At 56.6% G+C, this 21,395-nt stretch overlaps 8 protein-coding genes across 8 annotated transcripts; 3 read left to right on the forward strand and 5 right to left on the reverse strand.

The window, feature by feature from the left end:
* Positions 1-150: 150 nt before the first annotated feature.
* Positions 151-822, reverse strand: CMQ_3233 (uncharacterized protein; the record flags this gene model as incomplete). Its single annotated transcript, XM_014317311.1, has 1 exon — positions 151-822. One exon carries the CDS (start codon positions 820-822, stop codon positions 151-153), a length of 672 nt encoding a protein of 223 aa, XP_014172786.1.
* A 1,464-nt stretch (positions 823-2,286) lies between these two features.
* CMQ_3074 (uncharacterized protein) lies at positions 2,287-4,582 on the reverse strand (the record flags this gene model as incomplete). Its single annotated transcript, XM_014317152.1, has 4 exons — positions 2,287-2,303; positions 2,507-3,580; positions 3,658-4,221; positions 4,342-4,582. The coding sequence occupies 4 exons, from the start codon at positions 4,580-4,582 to the stop codon at positions 2,287-2,289; spliced, it is 1,896 nt and encodes a 631-aa protein (XP_014172627.1).
* Positions 4,583-5,153: 571 nt separating this feature from the next.
* On the forward strand, positions 5,154-6,310 carry CMQ_2593 (uncharacterized protein; the record flags this gene model as incomplete). The annotated part of the gene is made up of 2 exons (XM_014316671.1): positions 5,154-5,458; positions 5,527-6,310. 2 exons carry the CDS (start codon positions 5,154-5,156, stop codon positions 6,308-6,310), a joined length of 1,089 nt encoding a protein of 362 aa, XP_014172146.1.
* A 322-nt stretch (positions 6,311-6,632) lies between these two features.
* CMQ_2970 (DNA damage repair protein) lies at positions 6,633-9,602 on the reverse strand (the record flags this gene model as incomplete). Its single annotated transcript, XM_014317048.1, has 1 exon — positions 6,633-9,602. The coding sequence occupies one exon, from the start codon at positions 9,600-9,602 to the stop codon at positions 6,633-6,635; it is 2,970 nt and encodes a 989-aa protein (XP_014172523.1).
* A 2,300-nt stretch (positions 9,603-11,902) lies between these two features.
* CMQ_2868 (uncharacterized protein) lies at positions 11,903-14,015 on the forward strand (the record flags this gene model as incomplete). The annotated part of the gene is made up of 2 exons (XM_014316946.1): positions 11,903-13,755; positions 13,820-14,015. 2 exons carry the CDS (start codon positions 11,903-11,905, stop codon positions 14,013-14,015), a joined length of 2,049 nt encoding a protein of 682 aa, XP_014172421.1.
* An 827-nt stretch (positions 14,016-14,842) lies between these two features.
* Positions 14,843-16,826, forward strand: CMQ_2772 (vacuolar ATP synthase catalytic subunit a; the record flags this gene model as incomplete). The annotated part of the gene is made up of 4 exons (XM_014316850.1): positions 14,843-15,011; positions 15,086-15,702; positions 15,766-16,713; positions 16,770-16,826. The coding sequence occupies 4 exons, from the start codon at positions 14,843-14,845 to the stop codon at positions 16,824-16,826; spliced, it is 1,791 nt and encodes a 596-aa protein (XP_014172325.1).
* An 862-nt stretch (positions 16,827-17,688) lies between these two features.
* Positions 17,689-18,879, reverse strand: CMQ_2907 (uncharacterized protein; the record flags this gene model as incomplete). The annotated part of the gene is made up of 1 exon (XM_014316985.1): positions 17,689-18,879. One exon carries the CDS (start codon positions 18,877-18,879, stop codon positions 17,689-17,691), a length of 1,191 nt encoding a protein of 396 aa, XP_014172460.1.
* A 1,603-nt stretch (positions 18,880-20,482) lies between these two features.
* Positions 20,483-20,767, reverse strand: CMQ_2783 (uncharacterized protein; the record flags this gene model as incomplete). Its single annotated transcript, XM_014316861.1, has 1 exon — positions 20,483-20,767. One exon carries the CDS (start codon positions 20,765-20,767, stop codon positions 20,483-20,485), a length of 285 nt encoding a protein of 94 aa, XP_014172336.1.
* Between the last annotated feature and the right edge of the window lie 628 nt (positions 20,768-21,395).

Here is a 21,395-nt window from a genome sequence, read left to right on the forward strand (position 1 = left end):
ATAGCCTTCATGATGGCTGCCACAAGCCGAAAATGCAGGTGGCCAAAATACGCTTCCCAGAACGCCGACCGATTGTGCACTTGCAAGCAGACGGGGGAACAACGGCCCTCTTTTGCAGCACATTGTGCCCTTTGTTTCTGTAATTGATCCTCACAGCGCGAGTCCGCCGAGAGTGCGGTGGAGCTCCTCCGCGGCCGAAGGCAGGGCAGCGGCCATCTCACTGGGGCCGCTGGATGCGCCAGCGGCGTCTGACGGTGTGTGTGTGGGCGTGCTCATGGCTGTATGTTCTGCCGCGTTTGTCGTCGCCTCTGCCGTCGTTATTGTCTCGGCCCCCTCTCCGTCGCTCCGCCGCTCCGGCACCAGCAGGTGTTCGTCCGAGTCGAGCCAGCCGGGCGCGAGGCGGCGCCGCTCGGCCAGGTCGCGCGCCTGAATGCGCTCCTCGAGCTGGCGCAGCTCAGCGTCTGCGTCGGCCTGCATGCGGGCCACGTGTTCGCGCAGCACCCGGCAGCTGGCCAGGATGTCGTCCGGATGGGCGGCGGTGCCGGAGGCGGCCGAGACGACGTAGGGCGGCTTGGCGGGATCAGACGCAGACATGGACCCGGAGCCTCCATCCATGCCGCCGCCCAAGATCGATGGCGGCAGTGCCGACGGCATCGCCTTGTAGCGGTACGGCAGCGTGGCCGCGCGCGGGAGGTTCACAAACGGAGACACGGTCAGGGGAACCTGCTCCAGCAGCGGATGAGAGCCTGCGCGCGCGAGAGAGTGGTCAGCATCACGTTCAAACGGCACATCGGACAGGTACCACGCACGGCTGTCATGCATTGTCGGATGGGCGCTGCGCAAGCAGACTGTGGTGCGCTTGTCGGGGTCATTCCATCGACAAGAGGCGATGCTGTAGATGGACGTGTCACGTGGTGATAGGAGGCCTGTGATGGGCCCACTTATATACTAAGCAAAGAGACAAAGCAATGATCTGCTGAATGAGACAAGGATAAATTGCGTCTCTTATGAAAACTATATACTAACAGTGGCAAGTGTTGAAGGAGAACTAATACGTGTGTCTCAAGAAAAGCACATGCCGCTCAGAGATATGCCGCCGCCGGTTCGATACGTACAAGTTTGGCTGTCTGCATCACATAGCGGATTGTACTTGGACAACTAACTTGACCTAAAACTCGTGCTATATTAGGTCTACAAACTAGACAGTCCACCCGCTAGATGGTGTCGACTCCAGCCAGGGCCTATACTTGTCCCCGGCTTCACTGTTATCTGGGCGCCTCCTGTGTAAGGCGGCTGTAGCCCAAAATAGCCGAGATGATCACTGTATCTGCCGTTAGCCACACCCCGCGAAGAGACGTCGTTGAAAGTCTGGTTTAAAATTACATAGGACAGCGAAAATGTAAGAAAAAGCGGCTAGCCGGCTTGGTCCTGACCAAGACTGCCTTGGACATTTCTGTCGCTGCGGTAAGTGAGCAAGCATCAGTTTCTGGCTTGTCTGTCGAGATATTCGTGTCCAAGCCCTGCTCTTCCTGTTCGTTCGAATCTGTCACTTTATGGCCCGTATCCAAGTATACTAGTTCCCGCATCCTACCATCTACAAGCTGTAACAAAGCTGCTTTGTTCGGCAAGTCGTCCATTGTCTGAATCCAGCCTCTGAATGATACAACCCGGAACTTTCCCTTCGCTTCCCGCGAGAGGGTCTGCATCTTAGCATAATACTTACTTTTCACTTTGTCACGGAAAATTGTACTCCTTATGCGTTGATACGAATGCCTCTCAGGCAAGCTCGGGTCTCCAAAAAAGAAGTTGGCCACCAGGCTGTACTTTGCATTCGAGTAGGAATTTCCTTCCTCTAAGATTTCAGCTCGGAACCGGGGATCGGCACCGAATTTTAGGAAGCGTTCAGCCATGCTGCCGAAATCCTTTTCTAACTTGCTCATAGACCTACGATTCGTCTTCCTCACTAACCATTTATAAAAATAATGTGTGAGGAAGTTGTGCCAGATAGAATGAGTTTTCATGGGAATGCCACCCCTTATCAGATGATACCCGGAACCTTTGAATGGTGTAAAATGGGTTTGCGTTAAAGGGGTGATGATGCCCCGTTCCAGGAGCAAATCAAGGACCTTGTACGTCGGGTTCCGGCTATGTTGTTCTGCGCAAAATAGCAGAACCGCCTTTAATACACTGTCGGTGGTCTTTGGATCGTTTGAGATCATCCATAATACGTATTCCTCCATCGAGAGCCAAGGGAAAAAGTACAATGAAAGACACATACTCCGCCATTTAGAAGGCATATTTGTCTGTGCAAGTACGCTCCCGCAGTGCTTAGCAGTTGGCACAGCAAGCTCGCTTGTGGCCAAAGGATCACCCAGTATGTCCCAGATGTTTGCATTGAGCGTATCTAGGCAGCGCAGAAATGAAAACGGTGCCTGGTCGAGGCTGTACTTGTGACGTATGCCAACCAGCTGGAAAAACGAACACGAAGACAATCCGTGATGCACACCAACTTTCAAGTGCGCCAGGATTAGCTCTGAGAAGATGCTGACGGGATGAGAGCCGTTGACAGAGGCAGCCATCCGTTCTCGGATGTCCGCAGCCTCCAAAAAGTCTGCCACAGAGCGGTGAGCGTAGCCAAGGTGGCCATTTTCGTCAGCCTCGACAAGCCCCCGGCACCAGCCATTTAAAAGGCTTCGGGCTTGGGATCGTGTTGTCTCCTCGCAGGCCCTCAATTGTGGAAGTCCCGCATCGAATGTCTCTTTCCGGGCGAATTCCGGATCTTCATTGTACTTGTCGAGAAAGGAGTATGCTAGAAGGTCTAAAGGTAGACTGTCGCTGGTACCACCTACAAACGGCATCATGGTTAGCGTCTGGTACGCCCTCTTGCGACTGTAAGGGGAGAGTGTCTGGAGTATGTGCCGGTAGAGATGGTCCAGTCCAACTGGATAGCCATTAACAATTTCGACAAGACGAGCAGGCTCAACCCCGATCTCCAGCTGCTCACGTATTTGTCTGACCACCAGCGACACCCAGAAGAAGATGCCGCTAGCCTTTTCGACAATAGACTTAGTCAACGTCGCGATTCCCTTATCTTCTGTGCGACCGAGTTTGTCTCTGACATATACCTCGATGTCGAATCGTGTCAGCGTATGAAGCCTCAACCGCTGTGACGGCGAAAACTTGTCCATAAATTCAGGATACTCCCGGCTGGAGACACAAAGCTTCACACTCGACGGCGAGGTGATCGTCCAGCGGCAGAGCTCACCAACCATATCGGAGATCACGGCATCCACTGGGGTCTGGTATTCATCTAGGCCGTCGATAAAGAAGCAGAACGAATGATGTTCGAATAGCTCCTCTTTAGTGACGAGGACATTAAACCCATTTTTGATGTCGCTCTCTTGAAAATATTCCTTAGTTTGACCGTCGTAAGGAGTTTCCATTGCCCGCTGCCAAACACTAGGGAAGACATCAAGAATAAGCTCGGGGCAGAAGCTGAGCACATCGTGCAAGAGAGAACGGTAGAGCCCGCTGAGTGATTTCTGCATATCGGAGCCTGGCCGCCAGAAGAAGAAGCTTGCTAGAACGAGCTGTTTATTGTCTGCAAGGAGTCAGTACGGCATGGCAGTTCGTTGGAGTAACAAGACGATAACCCACTTGCCCAAGTCTCAAGTCTCGTCGCCGTTTCCGGATGGTCGCTCAGGAAATTCACCAGCGTCGACTTTCCCGAGCCCATCTTTCCTGATATGTGGAAAATTCCTGATCCAGACGATAGCCATTGTAGGAATCTCTCTCGTGCTTCTTCTTTGAGTTCAGCTTCCTCTTTCGTAGCATCGTCTTGCCGGTACGGAGTCTTGGCAGAATATCCCTGCATATCTTGATTGCCGTCACCTTCGACATTGAAGATCCACCGAAATGTCTTTTCATGTGCCTCTGCTACCATATCATGACGATCATGCATACCCTCAAATTTTAAACCTGCCAGGATTCGGGCCTTTATGATAGCATGGAGCGCGTTTTTCTGTATATTCAACAGCTGGCGAACCTGCGTTTGGGTATCCGCACCAATCCGAGACAGCTGGGACATGGCTTTCTTCAGCGGCTTGAGGCTTGAGGCATTGTCTTTGACGTACTCGGAGAGCTTGTCGATCGAGAACATGGTTGTAGCATTAATGTGCAGCGCCAGTTGACTGCGACAAGCGCCTAGGCGCTTTTCCAGATCTTCGCGCTCGCTTTCGTAGTACGTATTTTTCAGTGCCGCCCAAAGGCTCTGCATTTTGGACTATTCATTTTTCGGCTTGACCCGCTCCAGCCAATCGAGCAGCTTGTCGGAAAGCTTACGGCATGTGCCAGCGAGCAAACAGAGATCTCTCTCCTCACCAGACAGAAGCGAGTGCTCGGGCGAGACAAGCTGGACGGTTAGGCGTTTCATCTCGAGGACAACAGCCTCACGGCTCCGGTTCTCCTCCAGAGTGCCATCGGCGGCGTCGTATATTTCTTTTGCACCTTTTATGAGCTTCCAGCCAAAATCGACGAAAGCGATGATGGACGATGCGAGACCGATTGCTGTTACGGGGTCCATAGTGCTGCGATGGCGATAAAGGGTTATGAGAGATACAAATACAGACGATGTAGAAGAACCACGATGCAGGGAATTGGGCTGAGACAATTTGCCTGATCATGCATGCTTTACATAGTAGCTGCCTGCTGTCACTGCCCAATGAGTACACGGACTCGAGAAGAGATACACTGCCTGGCCCAATCATGCAATCGTGCACTTTCTGACCTGTTCATGCACGCTGGCCACGATGACAACTATCGAAGGTGCAGACAATCTAATTCGTCGCTAATTACGGAGTATTTGCTTACACTTATTGGACAACCATTGACTCCTCTGTACATACAGATTCACAGCAATTTTAGGCATCGTCAAGGCTTTAAAGCAGCAGACCCACAATTCTACTAAGAGAAGACCAGCCAATACTATGCTTTATAGAAGACCCACCAGTACTCCGTAGCTGTTCCCTCTATTCCACTTCACAGGCAAAACTAGGCCGAAAAAGTTGACAAGCTCGACGACGACGAACAAAGCAGCGAAACTCAGAACTTCAAACAGCGCCGCCATTCCGTCCTGCTTATATTCGCAACTGACAATGGCCGCAGCCGCAGCTGCCGCCGCAGCAGCAGCCTCTGCACCGTCTATCCCGACGACGCTCCGCAGCCCACCCAGCGTCTCGGCCTACACGTCTCTCGCCGATCATCAGTCGAGCACGCCGGCGTCCTTCTTTGACGGCCCACCGGTGCTACACTACCACGCCAAGAGTGCGCGCGCATACATCTCACGGGAACAGCGTGCAAAGCTGCCATGGGGCAGCGCCCCGGAGTCGGCCGGTTCGCCGCTCGGCCTGGCCATGGGCGACACGGCTCAGCATGTGGTGGACGTCTTTGTGGGCTCTGAGTAGGTGGTCTCCGTTACTGCTGCGTGATTCTCTTAACAAATACGCGCTTCTGACTGCCCCTCTGCAGAACTCTCTCGCTATACTGCCCTGCAGCGGACTGCGGCCTCGCCTTGCCGTATCCCGTCATCGGTCTCCACGCGATCAAATCTGCGACCGCAGCCGACGGCCATCGCGTGCCGACTGTGTACATGCAGTTGGAGCTGGATGTGGCTGGTGGTGGCAACGATGACGGGGGCGAGACGGTCGAGCTGAGCCTCGTGCCGGAGGAGACGACCGCTGCCGAATCCGCGCCGACAGCCGAGACTACGCCGCCACAAGACACGACGGCGCCCCCGCAGTCGCTGTCCGAGGCCTCACGGCTGTTCGATGCCATCTCGGCGTGTGCTGATCTGCACCCGGACCGGTTCGGTGGCGACAACGACGATGACGACGATGCCTATCCATCCTTCTTTGGACCGGGCGAAGGCGACGACGACGATGACGACGGCATCGCTTTTGATGACGGAGACCTGGAACCGGTCGAAGGCTTCCAGGGCGTCTTCCGGAGAGGTGCAAACAACAACACCGAAGCTGCCGTCACACAGGGATCCGACCTTCCACCTCCTCTGCCCGGCAGCGGCGGCTGGATCACGGCCGAGAATGCACACGAGTTCTTTGACGCCGACGGCAACTGGCTGGGACGCGACGGCAGCGGGCCTCTGGGCGAGGGCGCCGGACGCGTGCGAGGACGCGACGAGGTCGACGAAGCCGCAGCCGCAGACGAGACCAGCCGTGCAGACGCTGCGGCCGATGCGGGCGAGGCTCAGTTGAACGGCGACGGGTCCGAGACCAAGCGGCCGCGGACAGAGTGATAGGAGGCCAAGGGAGGTCAAGCGTATGGCGCATTCAAGAAAGGGTAGAAAATGGATGGAGGGACTCTTTGAGGGGGATATACCCTACAGAGGCGTAAACAGCGTTAAATGCAAATCAAGGGCACCAATTCAATATGACTGCAAGATCCAGCCTCGTTGTCCTGTCCGGGCCTCATCCTTTGACCTTTCCGTCTTTCCACAAGATACACAACTCCCATATCATACAAGCAAACTTCCAGAGGGTTCCCAGAGCGGTTTAGCCAAGGACAACCGAACCGACAAGAGAAAAAAGTAAAATACATCGTGCCCCAGAAATGTTTTTCTACATGGCCATCTCGTCCTCCTCGATCAGCCGGCCAAAGATGAGGCTCTGGATGACGCGCTCGTTGCTCAGCATGGCGACCCGCCTGGGCATGCGCGCAGCCAAGCTGCCGGCAGTGCCACTGCTGGGTCGCTTGCGCTTCCTTCCGGCCGCTGCGAGGCTCTGAAACAAGTCTGCACCACCTCCGGCTCGGCCGTCCTCGTACACCCAGTCGTACGGCCGGCCGGCGTCCTCCATGGCCAGCAGCTGCTCGCGCGCCTCCTCGAGTCCGTGCACACGCGTCAGGGCTGCTCCGAGCACCTGTGCCAGAAAGACGTACGGCATGCGCCGCGGGTCTTCACGCTTGCGCAGCACCAGAAGAATGGTCACGTGATCCAGCAATCGCGGCCGGCTGTGGACGATGGCCGCCAGTGAGACGTCGGTCGCGGTCTGCTGTGCTGGCATCGCCCGCGACCGGATCGCGTCGCCCAGAAAGACCGACGGGCCCGCGCACAGCAGATACGGCGCCCAGTCGACCACGCGGCCGCGCTCCAGACACGTCGTCGCCCACCGCACTGCCAGACACGGCAGCCCCAACGCCAACGCCTGCATGTACTTGGCCTTGCGCGAGTGTCCGTCTGCGATCAGCGCGGTGAAGCCCGTGTCGGCTGCCGATGCCACCAGCTGCAAGTCCTCGCCGGTCGTCTCTGCCGTAGGCGTCGCTGTCATCACCGGCCGCACCTTGAACAGCTCGTCGAAGCCGTCCTGCAGCACTCGCCCCCCGGCCTCTTCGATTTTTCGTCGCAGCGTCTGCGCCTGTCTCGTTCGCTCCTCACAGTTCTCCGCGCTCTCGTCCGGCCGCTGGGACTGGAACGAGATGGCAAACACCATGCCCTCAAAGATCCGGGCTCCTGCTCCCGCGCTAAACAGACCACTCGTCGGCTTCAGAGACACAAACCGTCCGCCAGATCTTCTCGCCCTGGACCCTACAGAACCTGGCGACTGTGCGAGTTCATCCGTGGACCCCGAGAGCAGGGGCGACTCCTGTCTCCGGGACGCTGTCCGTGGCCTGCCTAATGAGCCCGTAGAGCCTGCTTTTGACCTTGATATCTTGGATCGCTGCCGCCGGAAGGGCAATCGTGACACCGGCAGCGGAGGTGATGAATATTCGTCCCCAGTGGCAGAAGCAGCAGTCGTGGCAGCAGTATCCGCTTTCCTGTCTGACTTGCAAGCAGACAAGTCGCTCTCGTTCGCTGTTGTGTTCGCTGTTGTAGGAGTTGCCTCGCGCGAGGGCAGGGATGGCGTCGAAGACAGACTGCTCATCGTAGATACGGAACTGTCCCTCGATGACGTCGACACGGTCAATGAAGGCCGCTTTGCTTTCGTCGCAACAGCGTCGCCCGTCGCCCTCCTGGACCAGGCTCGGGTGCTGAAGGCTGGTGGCAGAGCTGGTGGTGAGGATCGGCCGGCTGTTGCATGATCGAGTTCTTGGTCCGGAGTTTGTTGTAAAGACGCCCGTGCTGGGGGTGTTCTCTGCACTTCCTGCTGTTCTGCGGAAAACTCATGTTCTGGAACGTCGGACAGGATGACCGTATTGGCCCCCCGTCCTCTTGTCTGTGGTGGCACCGCTGCCCGCTGTGAGATAGGCAATGGGGTTTGTATCAAAATCGCAGTTTGTGCTGAAGAGCCAGCTACATGCTGTGGGGTCATTTCTGCGCGAGGCTGCGGATAGTCCCCACTCGATGCCATTTGGGTGGGCCTTGATTTTCTGCCCACCGGACTTGTCTCTGGGATAGCTTCTGTCTCGTTAAGACTGCTCGTCCGGAATAGAGTCGGATTGGCCTTGGCATCTTTGGCCATTGTCAACGCGATGGCTGGCAGCGAGGGAACGGACGACGACGGGGTCTTGGCGATCGGAGGAGGTCGTGCCGAGTATTGGTCGATCATGGACTGAGGGAACTCGACCTCTTCGAAATCTTCGCTCTGGGGATCACCGGGCTCTGCCGTTGCTGGAGGGCCTCCTTCCAAAGACTTGTCCTTGGACCTCGACGCCGGCACCTCCACCGCGTCCTCTCTGAACGACGGCCGGCTCATGTTGATGGTCGACAGTGTTCTGGCACCTGCCTCCCGCTTGTAAGCGGCGAGTCTACGGCGCTTCAGGCTGACGTCTTGGACGTCGTCGTCTGAGCTGGACCCAAAGTCGTCGTCGTCCCGGCGGAAGCATCGTTCGGACGCCTCCCTTCTCCTCTGCGACTCCCGCATCGGCTCGTACTCGGAGATGGGCCCGTGTGCTCTCCTCTTCGGCCGCACTGGGCTGGACTGCGGAATCGGAGATGGCCGAGGGCTGTCGCCGGGTTGTGACGACGTCGTTAGCGGGCAGAGTAGGACCGGCGTCTCGTCTCCGACGCTGGACGCCGGGAATCGAGGCTTGAGCGAGGAAGACACGGGGGCCCGCGGCGTGGTGGCTGGTGCGGGATAACCTGAAGGAGACGGACGTGACGATGTCGGGCTGCCCTGCTGGAAGGCCGTCGAGAAGGGCGTCTGGGCAAAGAGCTGGGAGCCGGCCAGCAGCGGCGTCTGATATTGTCCGGCAAACGGGTTCTTGCTGGGCGCACGTGGCGTCTGTGGCATTCGAGCAGCTGCTGATGCAAACTTGTCGTTCTTGTCGTCCTCGCTGGCAGCAAAAAAGTGCGAGCGCCTGTTCTCCGACCGGTCGACGTCACTGGCCGGCGGCGACTCCTCCGAGTACAGCCCCACCGAGTAGAGGCTGAACCGAACAGCACCGCTGTCTTCCTCGTCGAGCGACCGGTCCGGCAGAAGCTCGTCATCCCCGGGCGGATCCCCAGCGGCCAGCGCGCCCAGGATGAACGGAGGCAGCGATTCGGGATCTTCGAACCGATCGTAGCTTCGGTCTTCGTTGCTCTGCGTCGGCGACTGCGACGGATCCGGGGCTGTGCCTACTGTCGGGTCCATGGCGTGCGTCTCGGGCATTCGGTTCTAGACGTCCAGAGGACGTCAGCAGCGGGCCGTCTAGCTGGTCTCCATGAAACTTTTCCCCAAGGCTGCAGGAAGCGGCTTGCGTGATCTCTCCCCTCCCCACAATTGTCACAATGTGGATGTATGCAAGTAATCTGCTTCTCCGGAGATGCGTTGGCCCATGAACACAGCCAAAGGTCGAATTGACGTGTTGTCGTGGATGCTGCTTCCTGTGCCGTCGTGCAGCTAGAAAAAGAACATCAAATCGCGTCTGACGGCAGGTCGCGTCGTTAGCCAATGCACAGTGAGTCATACAGTGCATACGACCCTACACTGTAGGACCTCATGGTGTCCATAAGCGCAAACTTGAGACCCGGTGTTAACGGCTAGGTGGAATGCATAGTGCAGACTGTGAATTGCGAGTGCAGTTGACAGTACGAAGTAGCTCGGTGTATCTATCGCCATGGTCTTTTGGTATACGTAGCTAGACAACAACACGCCGGTTGCAAGATACATAATTTAGTTACGGGGCCCAGAACTTGCAATGGATGTCTCCTGCAGTCTCCAGACTCCGCCTTTCATCCCTCTTAAGATACCAAAAGGCTGTCTAGTGAAACGGATCCAATCATCCAAAGTCTGCAGGATCAGCAAGGGTCCCGATGTCGACTAAGCAACTGCCATTTCCCGTAGCCTTTCTGGCACGACAACGATTTGGCGACTGATTGCACGGTTGCTTTCGTTTCGTATGCTGCCTATCCCAACACCAGCGAGTCGGCGTACTATGTAGAGCTTGTCGCCAGCGGACTGGCCGAATTTGCTATCCTGTCGGAAATGACTTGGATTAGCGCAATGCAGCTAGAAGTCCTGCACATGGAGGCCAGGCAACCGGGTCTGTACGGAATTGGAGGCAAAAGACTCGTGGCAATACGCCGTCGTCCTGCCGTTGCTAATTGTTGGGAAATACAAATCGCACGATTGCATCCATCTTTCAAGTGGAGAGGCCCATTCTGTACTTTCCAGGGTTTGATGCAGTCTCGTTAAAAACGCGAAGTCATGTGACGGCTATATTAGGACATCATACTCCGTACGAGTAATACTCCGCAATGAGGACATGGGATCTTGCCGTGTCGTTGAGAACCCGCCCCAATACAACCCTGGGGCTGGTTGAAGAATGTCCTATGATCACGCCCTGGTCAGCTCCGGGATTTTCGGCCAGGGGTCGCGTCGCGGCTCCTCACATATCTCAGTCCGCATGCGTACGAACACACGTACGAGCAATACGGAGAAAGATACAATCCGATCCTCTCGTCGTATTCTCACCTGACCGCAATCATCCGCATTTCTACCCAAGACACTTCGGCTCTCGCTTGCACGCCCAAGCACGAGCCTCGAGACAGACACTGTTTACATTTCTGCCTTGCGTCACCATGTATCTTATGTATCTTGCTCTAGCCATCTCATCTGACAGGCCGTTTCGTGCGCTAATTGCAGGTGGATCCAGCCAGAACCTGGGACCTTGTTACTGTGGTTTCCGCATTAGGGGGCTTTGCTAGTGAAGCTCAGCATAAAAACAAACAGAACACCGCCTGTACTCCGTATTTATATGCTGGAAGCCAGCGAGATCAGGAGACCCCAAAAGACGGAGTCGTGCCTGCCAACTGCCGATCTCATCCCAGTCGCTGTGTCTTGCCCTGACTTAAAACATCAGCCAGCCCTGTTTTCTCCCAGTCGCATCTTCTCGCCAACCACTTCTGTTTCGAAGTCTGCCGCCTGCGCCACATCCGTCGTGACGATAATAGGAATTACAAGTATTACCGTTATCATCTTATGACGATTACGTCGACACCTTCTCCACCTCTGGCCACTCCGCCGGTTTGTTGCGCCTAATCGATTCTGCTTCTAAACAACACTTGTCAATCGCATCGATCGCATCGACGACGCAAGATACGTCGTACTCCGTACGCCAGGTGCTTGTTCTGCATCTTCCACTCATTTCCGCAGCCCATGCAGCCGGCCGCAGCAGTGGAGTCTCGACATTAGAATATGCGGCCTTGAGTACTCGCAATCTGTTTTTCCACGGCATCACCCTGCAGCTTTCTGATTTCACCAACCCCCCGGTCATCTTCTCGCCCAACACAGCTAGACGACTCTGGGGCTGCGGATCCCAGCGCATCGTCTGCGTGCACAATTGCCCGTGCCACCAATGAATGGCCACCAAGAACAGGATACACATATATCCTCCCCAGTATTATTAGGGACCAACACCGAAGAAAATAGGGGATATTTATACTCGGCTGGCCACAAAAATACTCCTTATGACCGCCTTTCTCCTCACTCTCTGCCTCACTTCCGCCACCTCCCGCCTTCTCTTCCACGAAAATCTATTGATCCGCCGCGATCGGGCCTTTGTCGTTGCCAGTTCTCGAAGAACGACGTCCCCTCTTTCTTGTCACTATTGTCTCCGGCGCTGGCGCTACCAATCTGCTCTTCACCGCAAGATCAGACGGCTCCAGCTCTCCTCCGTCCCCGCGGCATTTCCAGCCTCCATCTTCCTCCGCCACAACTCCGTCCGGACATTCGGCTCGGCCAGCAACAAGGACCACCGCATCAGCCCCATCGATCGAGCCACCGTGGAGCTTCTATTCGAGTTATCTAGCGGCACTATGGAGGGTTCAATCCCTCAGGCCGCCCCCCAGCCGCGCCCGCGGGTACGTAGCCGCGGAGGCACCACTGCTAGCGAGACCCTCGACACGGCGGCAACCACTTCGGCACTGGTTAGCGGGCTGCGATCTTCGGCAATGCCCCCGCCCCCGCTATCCTCGGTGCCCATGCCTCTCAGGACTGCGGCCGCTGGCGATGACCAGGACGACGAACTGTACACGAGACCGTCACGGTCGGCATCTGTAGCTTCCCGCTCTAACAGGCTGTCGCTCACCTTGCCGATCGCCCTGCCGACCGCCTTATCGTCACGGCCGATGCCGGCGTCAGCAACCGTTGCCTCGTTCCCCTCTACGCCTGTCGACATTTCGGCCGTTCTGGCCAATCCGTCCGACCCGGCCGAGATCATCACAGCCATTGCCGCACAGGAGCGACGAGTCCTCGAGCTGCGGGAAGACCTTCTTCGTGCCGAGGCGGGCCTCTCGAAGTTGAAGAGGCAATGGCAGACGTACGAGGTACAGCGCAAGAGGGCAGAGATCCGGCGGACTGAGCCCATGCGGCAGATGTCTACGAGGTCGGTGGCAGCGTCTCCGGCCACAGAGGTGGGATCTGTGTCGATGAACGGGTCGGACGTGCCAACATCGGATCCGGGCGATTCTGCCGAAGCAAAGCGCAGCGGTGAAATGGAAAGGCGAAAGGCACTGATGGTTAACCAGCAAACGGGGAGCGTCCCAAGCACTCCGACCCAAGCCAAGAGGCGTGTGTTCACGGGCAGGCACACGAGGGCACTGTCTCTGCTCTCGCCTACGAAAACGGCAGTGTCGGATGGGGTTTCCATCCACGACGACCAGACCGATGATGAGGGATTCTACAAGTCTCCCGCTTCGTCGCACGAACCAGACTCTCCCTTCCACCAGAACCTGAGCCGGTACGGACCCAAGTCTGCTGTCCAGCTGCCAAAGCGGTCTTCTTGGGCACCACAGTCTGTGCACCAGGCGGCAGGTCTCAAGCAGGTCGCCGGCGACCTCACGGCTGCTATGTGGACATTTGTGGAAGACCTTCGCCAGGCCACGGTGGGTGACGAAGCTGTCCACGGAAACACATTGGCTATGCGCAATGGGGTTGGGCCTTTCGGCGACGAAGATCAGCAGGGTACGATTCGTGCGTCGACCAACAACGCAACCCGGCCAAACCTGACCAGAGCCTTCACAGCCGATACGCAGGCAACGGCCACGTCGACTCCTCGGAATGTGAACCCAGATGACCAGAATACAAAGGATGGCGTGGCACCGGATGCGGGCAACGGCGGGACGAAGCTTTCGAGATCGGGGTCGAAAAAGACGAACAAGCGCTTCTCGTGGACGCCCCTCACAGTCGATTCGTACGACGACAACGAGTGGTCGAGCTGGGATAGTCCGCCGACGACGAAGTCACCTCGATGGAGCGGGTCGACGATGAATGCAGACGTCTCTGGGATACCGGAGCAAGTCGACGAGAACACAACATCGCTGTAAGTGAACGAAGCAGAGAGAGACTCCGGCCCAACACGTTGATTTCTAACTTGCTCTTTGTAGGAACAATGCTATGGTTTCGTCATCGTCATCGCCGTCAGCCAAGAGGACGACCGAATGGTCGGCTGCGCTAAACCGGCTGACGCCCGGCAACATCAAGCGGACGGCCACTGACTTGATGAAGGAGTGGGAAAAGAGCCTGACCATGCCACTTGAGACCGCTGCGGCACAGGATTTCACTGGCAGCACACAAATGTGACGAACGCAACGAGTTGCATGCAGAGAAAGAGAAACGATGGCACGACACTACAACACTATACATTCACCACTTAGACCATCCATGGCAACGTTTTCCTTTTACCTTTTTCTTTTCTTTTTCGGTCACAGCAGTCATTGGGCGTACGTTTGGTATACTACGCCCATGTCCTTGTCGCTGTGCAGTTATGGGTGGAGATTTTTTAGTGGTCTGGACGGTAACACGGTAACATTACTTTTGAAGTATGGGATGTAGGGAACAGCGAGGCTATCTGTCTTGTCTTCTATCGTAACATGAATGGGTCACGCGGCACAGCTCGTCGTCTGTACTTTAGATAAGTAATGATAATGAGTTTATGTCGAAGCTTTGTTTGTGATTGATACGCTATCTGAACTTGCGGCAATTTCGTGCACTGTTTGAAGATGAGCGGCACTGTACACTAGGCACTGGTCCCCCGCAGGTCTAGAGAATGCACTAGGCACCAAACGGCCAAATCAGAGGCTACAGAAGCTCATCGTCTCCACCGGCAGACAAGTTGCCATACGCCAGCAGCCAACCTCTCAATTCTCTCTCCTTCTCCCAAACCTCATTGCCATTGCCTTGGACCTTTAGTGGACCAGCGGCACACGAACAAGCAGCTCTCTCCGAACCGACGACCGAAGAGACAATTCCCCGGTGGTTCTTGTCCCGCTTTCGCGTCTCTTTCGCTTCCGTTGTATTTTTTCACCCACAGTCGAAAGGCCAATCGGTGCGACGTAATCGTTGCTCGTTGACCAGCTACCTAGAACCCGGCTTTCCGTCAGCCTTCGTCCCCCCATCCACAGCCAAGCATGGAGCAGATGGGCAAGATCTACTCGGTGTCGGGACCTGTCGTGGTCGCCGAGGAGCTGGATGGCGTGGCCATGTACGAGCTGGTCAAAGTAGGCCGGGCCCAACTGGTGGGTGAGGTTATCCGCATCAGCGGTGACCGGGCCACGATCCAGGTGTACGAGGAGACGGGTAAGCAGCTCGTCCGTGCCAATGACGTGCAATGGCCTTGCATTGATGACGCTGACCCACGGCCCGCATCACAGCCGGTCTCCAGGTCGGCGATCCGGTAGAGCGGACAGGCAAGCCGCTCTCGGTCGAGCTCGGCCCCGGACTGCTGAACAACATCTACGACGGAATCCAGCGGCCACTGGCGACGATTGCGGAGATGTCCAAGAGCATCTATATCCCGCGCGGCGTGGCGGCCAATGCGCTGGATCGGCAGAAGAAGTGGGACTTCACCCCGACGGCCAAGGTGGGTGACCACATTGCGGGCGGTGATGTCTGGGGCACAGTCTACGAGAACTCGTTCATCACGGTGCACAAGATCCTGCTGCCGCCGCGGGCACGCGGCACGATCAAGCGCATCGCCGAGGCCGGCAGCTACACGGTCGACGAGAAGATCCTCGACGTCGAGTTTGACGGCAAGACGACGTCGTACGGCATGATGCAGACGTGGCCGGTGCGTGCGCCGCGGCCGTCGACCGAGCGGCTGACCGCCAGCCAGCCGTTCCTCGTCGGGCAGCGCGTGCTAGACTCGCTCTTCCCCTGTGTGCAGGGCGGCACCGTGGCCATTCCGGGTGCCTTTGGCTGCGGCAAGACGGTCATCAGCCAGTCGGTGTCCAAGTTCTCCAACAGCGACGTGATCGTCTACGTCGGATGTGTACGTTTTACGTCTTGGCGGGACCGCGAAGTGCGGTGGAATGTTGACTGACTGACCAAACAGGGAGAGCGAGGCAACGAGATGGCCGAGGTGCTCAAGGACTTCCCCGAGCTCTCGATCGAGATTGACGGCCGCCGCGAGCCCATCATGAAGCGCACGACGCTCATTGCCAACACTTCCAACATGCCGGTGGCAGCGCGCGAGGCCAGTATCTACACTGGCATTACGGTGGCCGAGTACTTCCGGGACCAGGGCATGAACGTGGCCATGATGGCGGACTCGTCGTCGCGCTGGGCCGAGGCGCTGCGTGAAATCTCGGGTCGTCTGGGCGAGATGCCGGCCGACCAGGGCTTTCCGGCGTACCTGGGCGCGAAGCTGGCGAGCTTCTACGAGCGCGCCGGACGGGTCCAGACGCTCGGCTCGCCGGAGCGGGAAGGCAGTGTCAGCATCGTGGGTGCGGTCAGCCCGCCCGGTGGTGACTTTTCGGACCCGGTGACGTCGTCGACGCTGGGCATCGTGCAGGTGTTCTGGGGTCTGGACAAGAAGCTGGCGCAGCGCAAGCATTTCCCGTCGGTCAACACGTCGCTGTCGTACTCCAAGTACACGACCGTGCTGGACCGGTGGTACGAGAAAGAGCACCCCGACTTCCCACGGCTGCGCGACCGCATCAAGCAGCTGCTGTCGGACTCGGAGGAGCTGGACCAGGTCGTGCAGCTGGTCGGCAAGTCGGCGCTGTCGGACCCCGACAAGATCACGCTGGACCTGGCAACGCTGATCAAGGAGGACTTCTTGCAGCAGAACGGCTACTCGGACTACGACCAGTTCTGCCCCATCTGGAAGACCAACTGGATGATGCGCCTGATGATGGGCTATCACGACGAGGCCCAAAAGGCCATTTCCCAGGGCCTGCCGTGGACCAAGGTGCGCGACGCCACCCAGGAGCTGCAGGGACAGCTGCGCAGTCTCAAGTTCGAGGTGCCGTCCGATGGCGAGGAAGTGATTGTGAAGAAGGTAAGCGAGGAGAGGGAAGAAGTCCATGAAACAGGACAAGATGCTGACTCATACAGTACGAGGCAATCCAGGCGGCAATGCTCGACAAGTTTGCGTCTGTTGTGGATGAATAAGAGCTGCGTGTATGTTTGGCTCGCATCTTCCCTGCTTTCTGTTTTCTGTTATCGTTTTCACTTTTCGCCGTCTTCTTGTTCTTCGCCGACCACTTTCAGGCTCCATGTTTGCTTGTCCGTTTTTTCTGGGCCAGAGGTAGACTTTCTGGGCCAGAGGTAGACTTTCTGGGCCAGAGGTAGACTTTCTAGAATGCGCTGCAGCCTAGAAAGGAGGGCAATGTATGAAGAGAAGCGCGGGTAATCAAGCTGCCAGCTGTGTTCCGTTTAGCCTGCATGACTTTGTTGCTTTCAGAGGCCTGTGCACAATGGGAAGTGGAGTGCCGCTGCGATCTCGAGTTGCCTACGGAGTATTGGAAGATAATTACCATGCCTTTCGTCTGTGAAAATAAAAACGAGGTTACGTTGGCCTAGCCCAGCCGTTGGGCAGTAATGCCTTCTTGTCTAAAAGTCTACTATTCCAAGATTCTCTTTCACACGATCAAACAGCTAATGTAAATCTGGTTAAGGAGTGTGATGATTTTTAAACAAATAGCTGTCTTCATCAACTTTTTCGTCCCGGTCTATGCAACTACCTGTCTTTGAGTCTGCCCGACAAGCATGGTCTCCAGACTCCCCAACCCCCCAACCGGGTCCGTTTGTAAAGGAATGTATAGAAGGGTATATAAGGTGCAGACCATTTCCGTTGCTGGCAAAGACGCCAGCAATCCCAAACGCCTTTGACGATGCCATGGGCCGGAAGCACGAGAAAAGAACTCTGTAGCCACCCGGCTAGGCTGAACCTCATATTAATACGATAAAAGCATTGATTAAAGCAGTGAGAAATCAGAATATTAGGGGACATGCGGCTATTGCCTACTCTCCTTTACAGGACGAGAGCGGCAATACCGACCACGAGGCCAAGGACAGCAGCGTTCGAGCCGGCACGGTTGGCACCAGCTGTAACAGTACCGGTAGTGGTACCGGCAGCACCGGTGGCAGCGGTGGTAGCGGCAGTCAGGGTGGTGCCCGGAACGATGGTAGTGCCTGGCAGAAGTGTGGTGCCAGGGGCGACCGTAGTGCCCTCAGTAGTGCCCGGAAGGATTGTGGTGCCGGGGATGGTGGTGGTGCCCTCAGTTGTTTCGGGGATGATTGTGGTGCCCGGGATGACGGTGGTTCCGGGGACGGTGGTAGTGCCCACGGTGGTTCCGGGAATGATGGTAGTGCCTGGGATAGTGGTGGTGCCTACGGTCGTTCCAGGGATGACGGTGGTGCCCGGAATAGTAGTGGTGCCCACTGTGGTGCCCGGGATGACGGTGGTGCCTGGAACAGTAGTAGTACCCACTGTAGTGCCTGGGACGATGGTGGTACCCGGAATAGTAGTGGTGCCCACTGTGGTGCCCGGGATGACGGTGGTGCCGGGGACGGTGGTGGTGCCCACGGTGGTTCCGGGAACGATGGTAGTGCCTGGAACAGTAGTAGTACCCACTGTAGTGCCTGGGACGATGGTGGTACCCGGAATGGTAGTGGTGCCCTCAGTGGTGCCAGGAACGATGGTGGTGCCCTTGGTCTTGGTGAGAGTGCCAGTAGTGACTGCAATCTTAGTGCCGGTAGTGGTGCCATTGGTGTAGCCGGGCGTCTTGGTGGTGACAGGAGGTACAATGATTGTTGCGTTGGACGTCTTGCTGTAAGTGACCGGGGGGACAATGGGAGTGGTGGTGTTTTTAGCCGTGGTTGGTACGTATGTCGGCAAGACCGTGGTGGACGTCTTGCTGGTGGTGACCGGTGGCACGACGGGGACGGTGGCGTTCTTGGTCGTAGTCGGTGTATATGTCGGCACGGGTGTAGAGGCCTTGGTGTGAGTCAGGGTGCAGGGGCAATCCGTGATAGTCAGAGTAGTAGCACTGCTGACAGTGATGGTGCTGTTGTTGAAGACCAGCGTTGTGGGCGACGGACAGTACGTGGTGAAGGCCGTGACAACCTCGGTCGTGGTCGTGAGCGAGCCCGTGCCGTTGATATACGCAGCACTGGCCAACGAGGCCAGGCCGGCCAGGGGAACGAGATGGATAAGCTGCATTGTGTGGGTGGAAGGGCTGTCAAGAGTGACTGTGAATAGGCAGAAGACGATACTTGTAAGAGCGAGTGAGTTGTGCAAGAAAAAAGCGAGAGACTTGTCTTTTGGAGTGATGGGAAGAGAGAGAAGAAAATGAGGGAGGAGGGGACACGACCACCTTTTTATCACGAAAAGCCTCTCACTGCTTATTGAGATCCAGACGGGAGAAAGAGTGGGTGAAGAGAGAAGGAGACTACTGCAAGGAAACCAGCGGGACCTATGGCCCAAGGGTGGTGTTCCCGGTTGGGTTGGCGAGAGGGTTGGCACCGACAACGGCGGCCAGCGACGGCGTCAGGATACATGGAGTAGGAAGATACATTGAGCTGGATGCGTGGAGACTGGGATAGCTGAGAGAAGCCGATGGAGAGACAGACGAGAAGCCAGTGGCGGAAACGTAATAACAGTTCCTTGGACCGCTAGATAGTCTGCGCAAGGAAGGCACGAAAGGGGGGGGGGGGGGGTGTAAGGAAAGAGTCAAGCCCCAGTGTGGCTGACTGAGAGACAGCAAGGAAGTGCATAAGATACGGCTGTAAGTCGCAACAGGAGTCTCGCCTACATCCACACCCCGTCTCTGCAAGCATCAGAGCATCAGACGGGGCTCCAGCCGGCTGCAACGGTGGATTTAGCCTGCTGTTCATCCAATGTGCCCTTTTCCTTGATTTCGGGTAAGCAGTATGGGCTAGACGTGGTATATCCGCCAACAAGAATGAAGCAGCAAGCTTCCTCAAGAGGTCGCCCCTCCCCCGATTATGCTTATGCAGTCGAGCAGATACGAGCTCTGCCGTTGCTGGCCGAATCGGGCAAGCGCAGACCATGCCGAACACCTGTGGGCCCTGATCCTGCTTCCTGGTTTTTTTTTTCTTTCTATTTTTCTGTTCTTCCGCTTTTTTTCTTTTTCTTCCTGGAGACGAAGCTGCCCTTTCCCCCCGTCAAGCTCGTGTTCGCTGGGCTGGCCAACAGCATCGCCGCTAGCCCGTCACGCCGGCGAATGAGCTGGCCCTCCGATTGCACCATGGCGTCCAGCATGCTCTGCTTCTTTGTCTTGTCGTAGATGTGTCGGTGGAATACGAGATGTTACGCGTGCGACGGTCGAATGGCATCATCCGACGGCGACTCGCTGCCGGTAAAGCCAAGAAACGGCGCTGTCTGCAGGCCTGCAAGCCTCGTCCAGACTGAGAGAAAGGCAACCCACAATTGCCCTACGTATCGTATCATGCCATATGACTCAGGATCTCGCCTTCTTTGTTGCCAATCCAGTAAGGTCGCTTTCCCGCTCTGCTTCGTTCCTTCTGCCAAGACTTTATCGGTTAGTTGGCCGTCAGGCCGCCGAGCTGTTCCCACGAGTGCTCGTATTCCCTTGCGTGTATGGAGCAGGGTACGAGTACAATGCGAGCTCTGCAGGCTCTCATGGCCGAGACTTTCTGGCCCGATGAGGCTGTTGATGAGAACCGGCCAGCCCAGGCGCCTGCACGCATCATCATCGTGCAGGAACCGGGCCACCGTTTTGGGCGGCGACACGAACTCGGCGGATTAGCCGATCCTTTTTCTGACACTTTTGGAGCCCATTCTACTCAGCAGCGTACCGAGGACGGCGTGGCAGCGACAGCAGGCTCAGAAGGCCGCCGTCCTCTGTACATGCGGCCATCAATCGTGTACTCGCAGCCTGTAGTAAGCCTGCTGCAGGGGCCGCTACAGGGATGGGCAAGGCAAGGATGCTGTTGGCAACAAAGACGAAGACGAGCTCGGCGCCAGCTCTGCAAACGTTTCTGCCACCTGGAAGTTGCCACAACGACATCACACCATGCTGGTCGCTACTACGACCATGGAAGTACGGCCGAGGTACTATCAACATGTTTCCCAATTATATCCCTTTGCGATGACATCACGCAGGATCAAGTACCTGTCAGACCTGTCAGAGCTGCCAATGCGCCACCTTTGTCTGCGAGCAGCATCTGTCCTATCGGGGCAAGGTTCCGTTCTCCTCAGAGCTGAGACCTGGCAACCGGCAATCATGACCGCCTGCATTCCAGTCGCGGCGGGGCGGCCTCGGATGATGACGACAAGGGGGAAGCCCGCCTGGCGATTAGATTCGCGTGTGAGATTTCGGGTCTTGTTTGTCTGCTTGCATCTGGCAACCTGGACCGTCTGATCGCGCTGCTAGCCGTTTGTATTGTAGCACTAGACTTTACGAAGGTTGAGAAAGAAAGTAGATATATAAACAAAGAAGAAAAAAAAAGAAAAAAAAAGCAAGAACAAGAAGGCTAAGCCCAAAGCTACAAGAGACAAAAGACGAAGCCTTTATACTACAGCCGATACTTGACCGTTTCCGGCCTAGTCCACTGACCCGACCCATTGTTCTTTTTTGGCACTTTGGCCATTCTGCGATCCGCCTGCTGAAAGGCCAATATGCGACAAAGGCCTTTGTCTGGCGTACACTGGAGATTTCTACCGGCCCGAATGCTGCTGGATCGCAGAGAAGT

Source organism: Grosmannia clavigera (assembly GCF_000143105.1).
Source record: "Grosmannia clavigera kw1407 unplaced genomic scaffold GCSC_144, whole genome shotgun sequence".
NCBI classification, from domain to species: domain Eukaryota; kingdom Fungi; phylum Ascomycota; class Sordariomycetes; order Ophiostomatales; family Ophiostomataceae; genus Leptographium; species Leptographium clavigerum.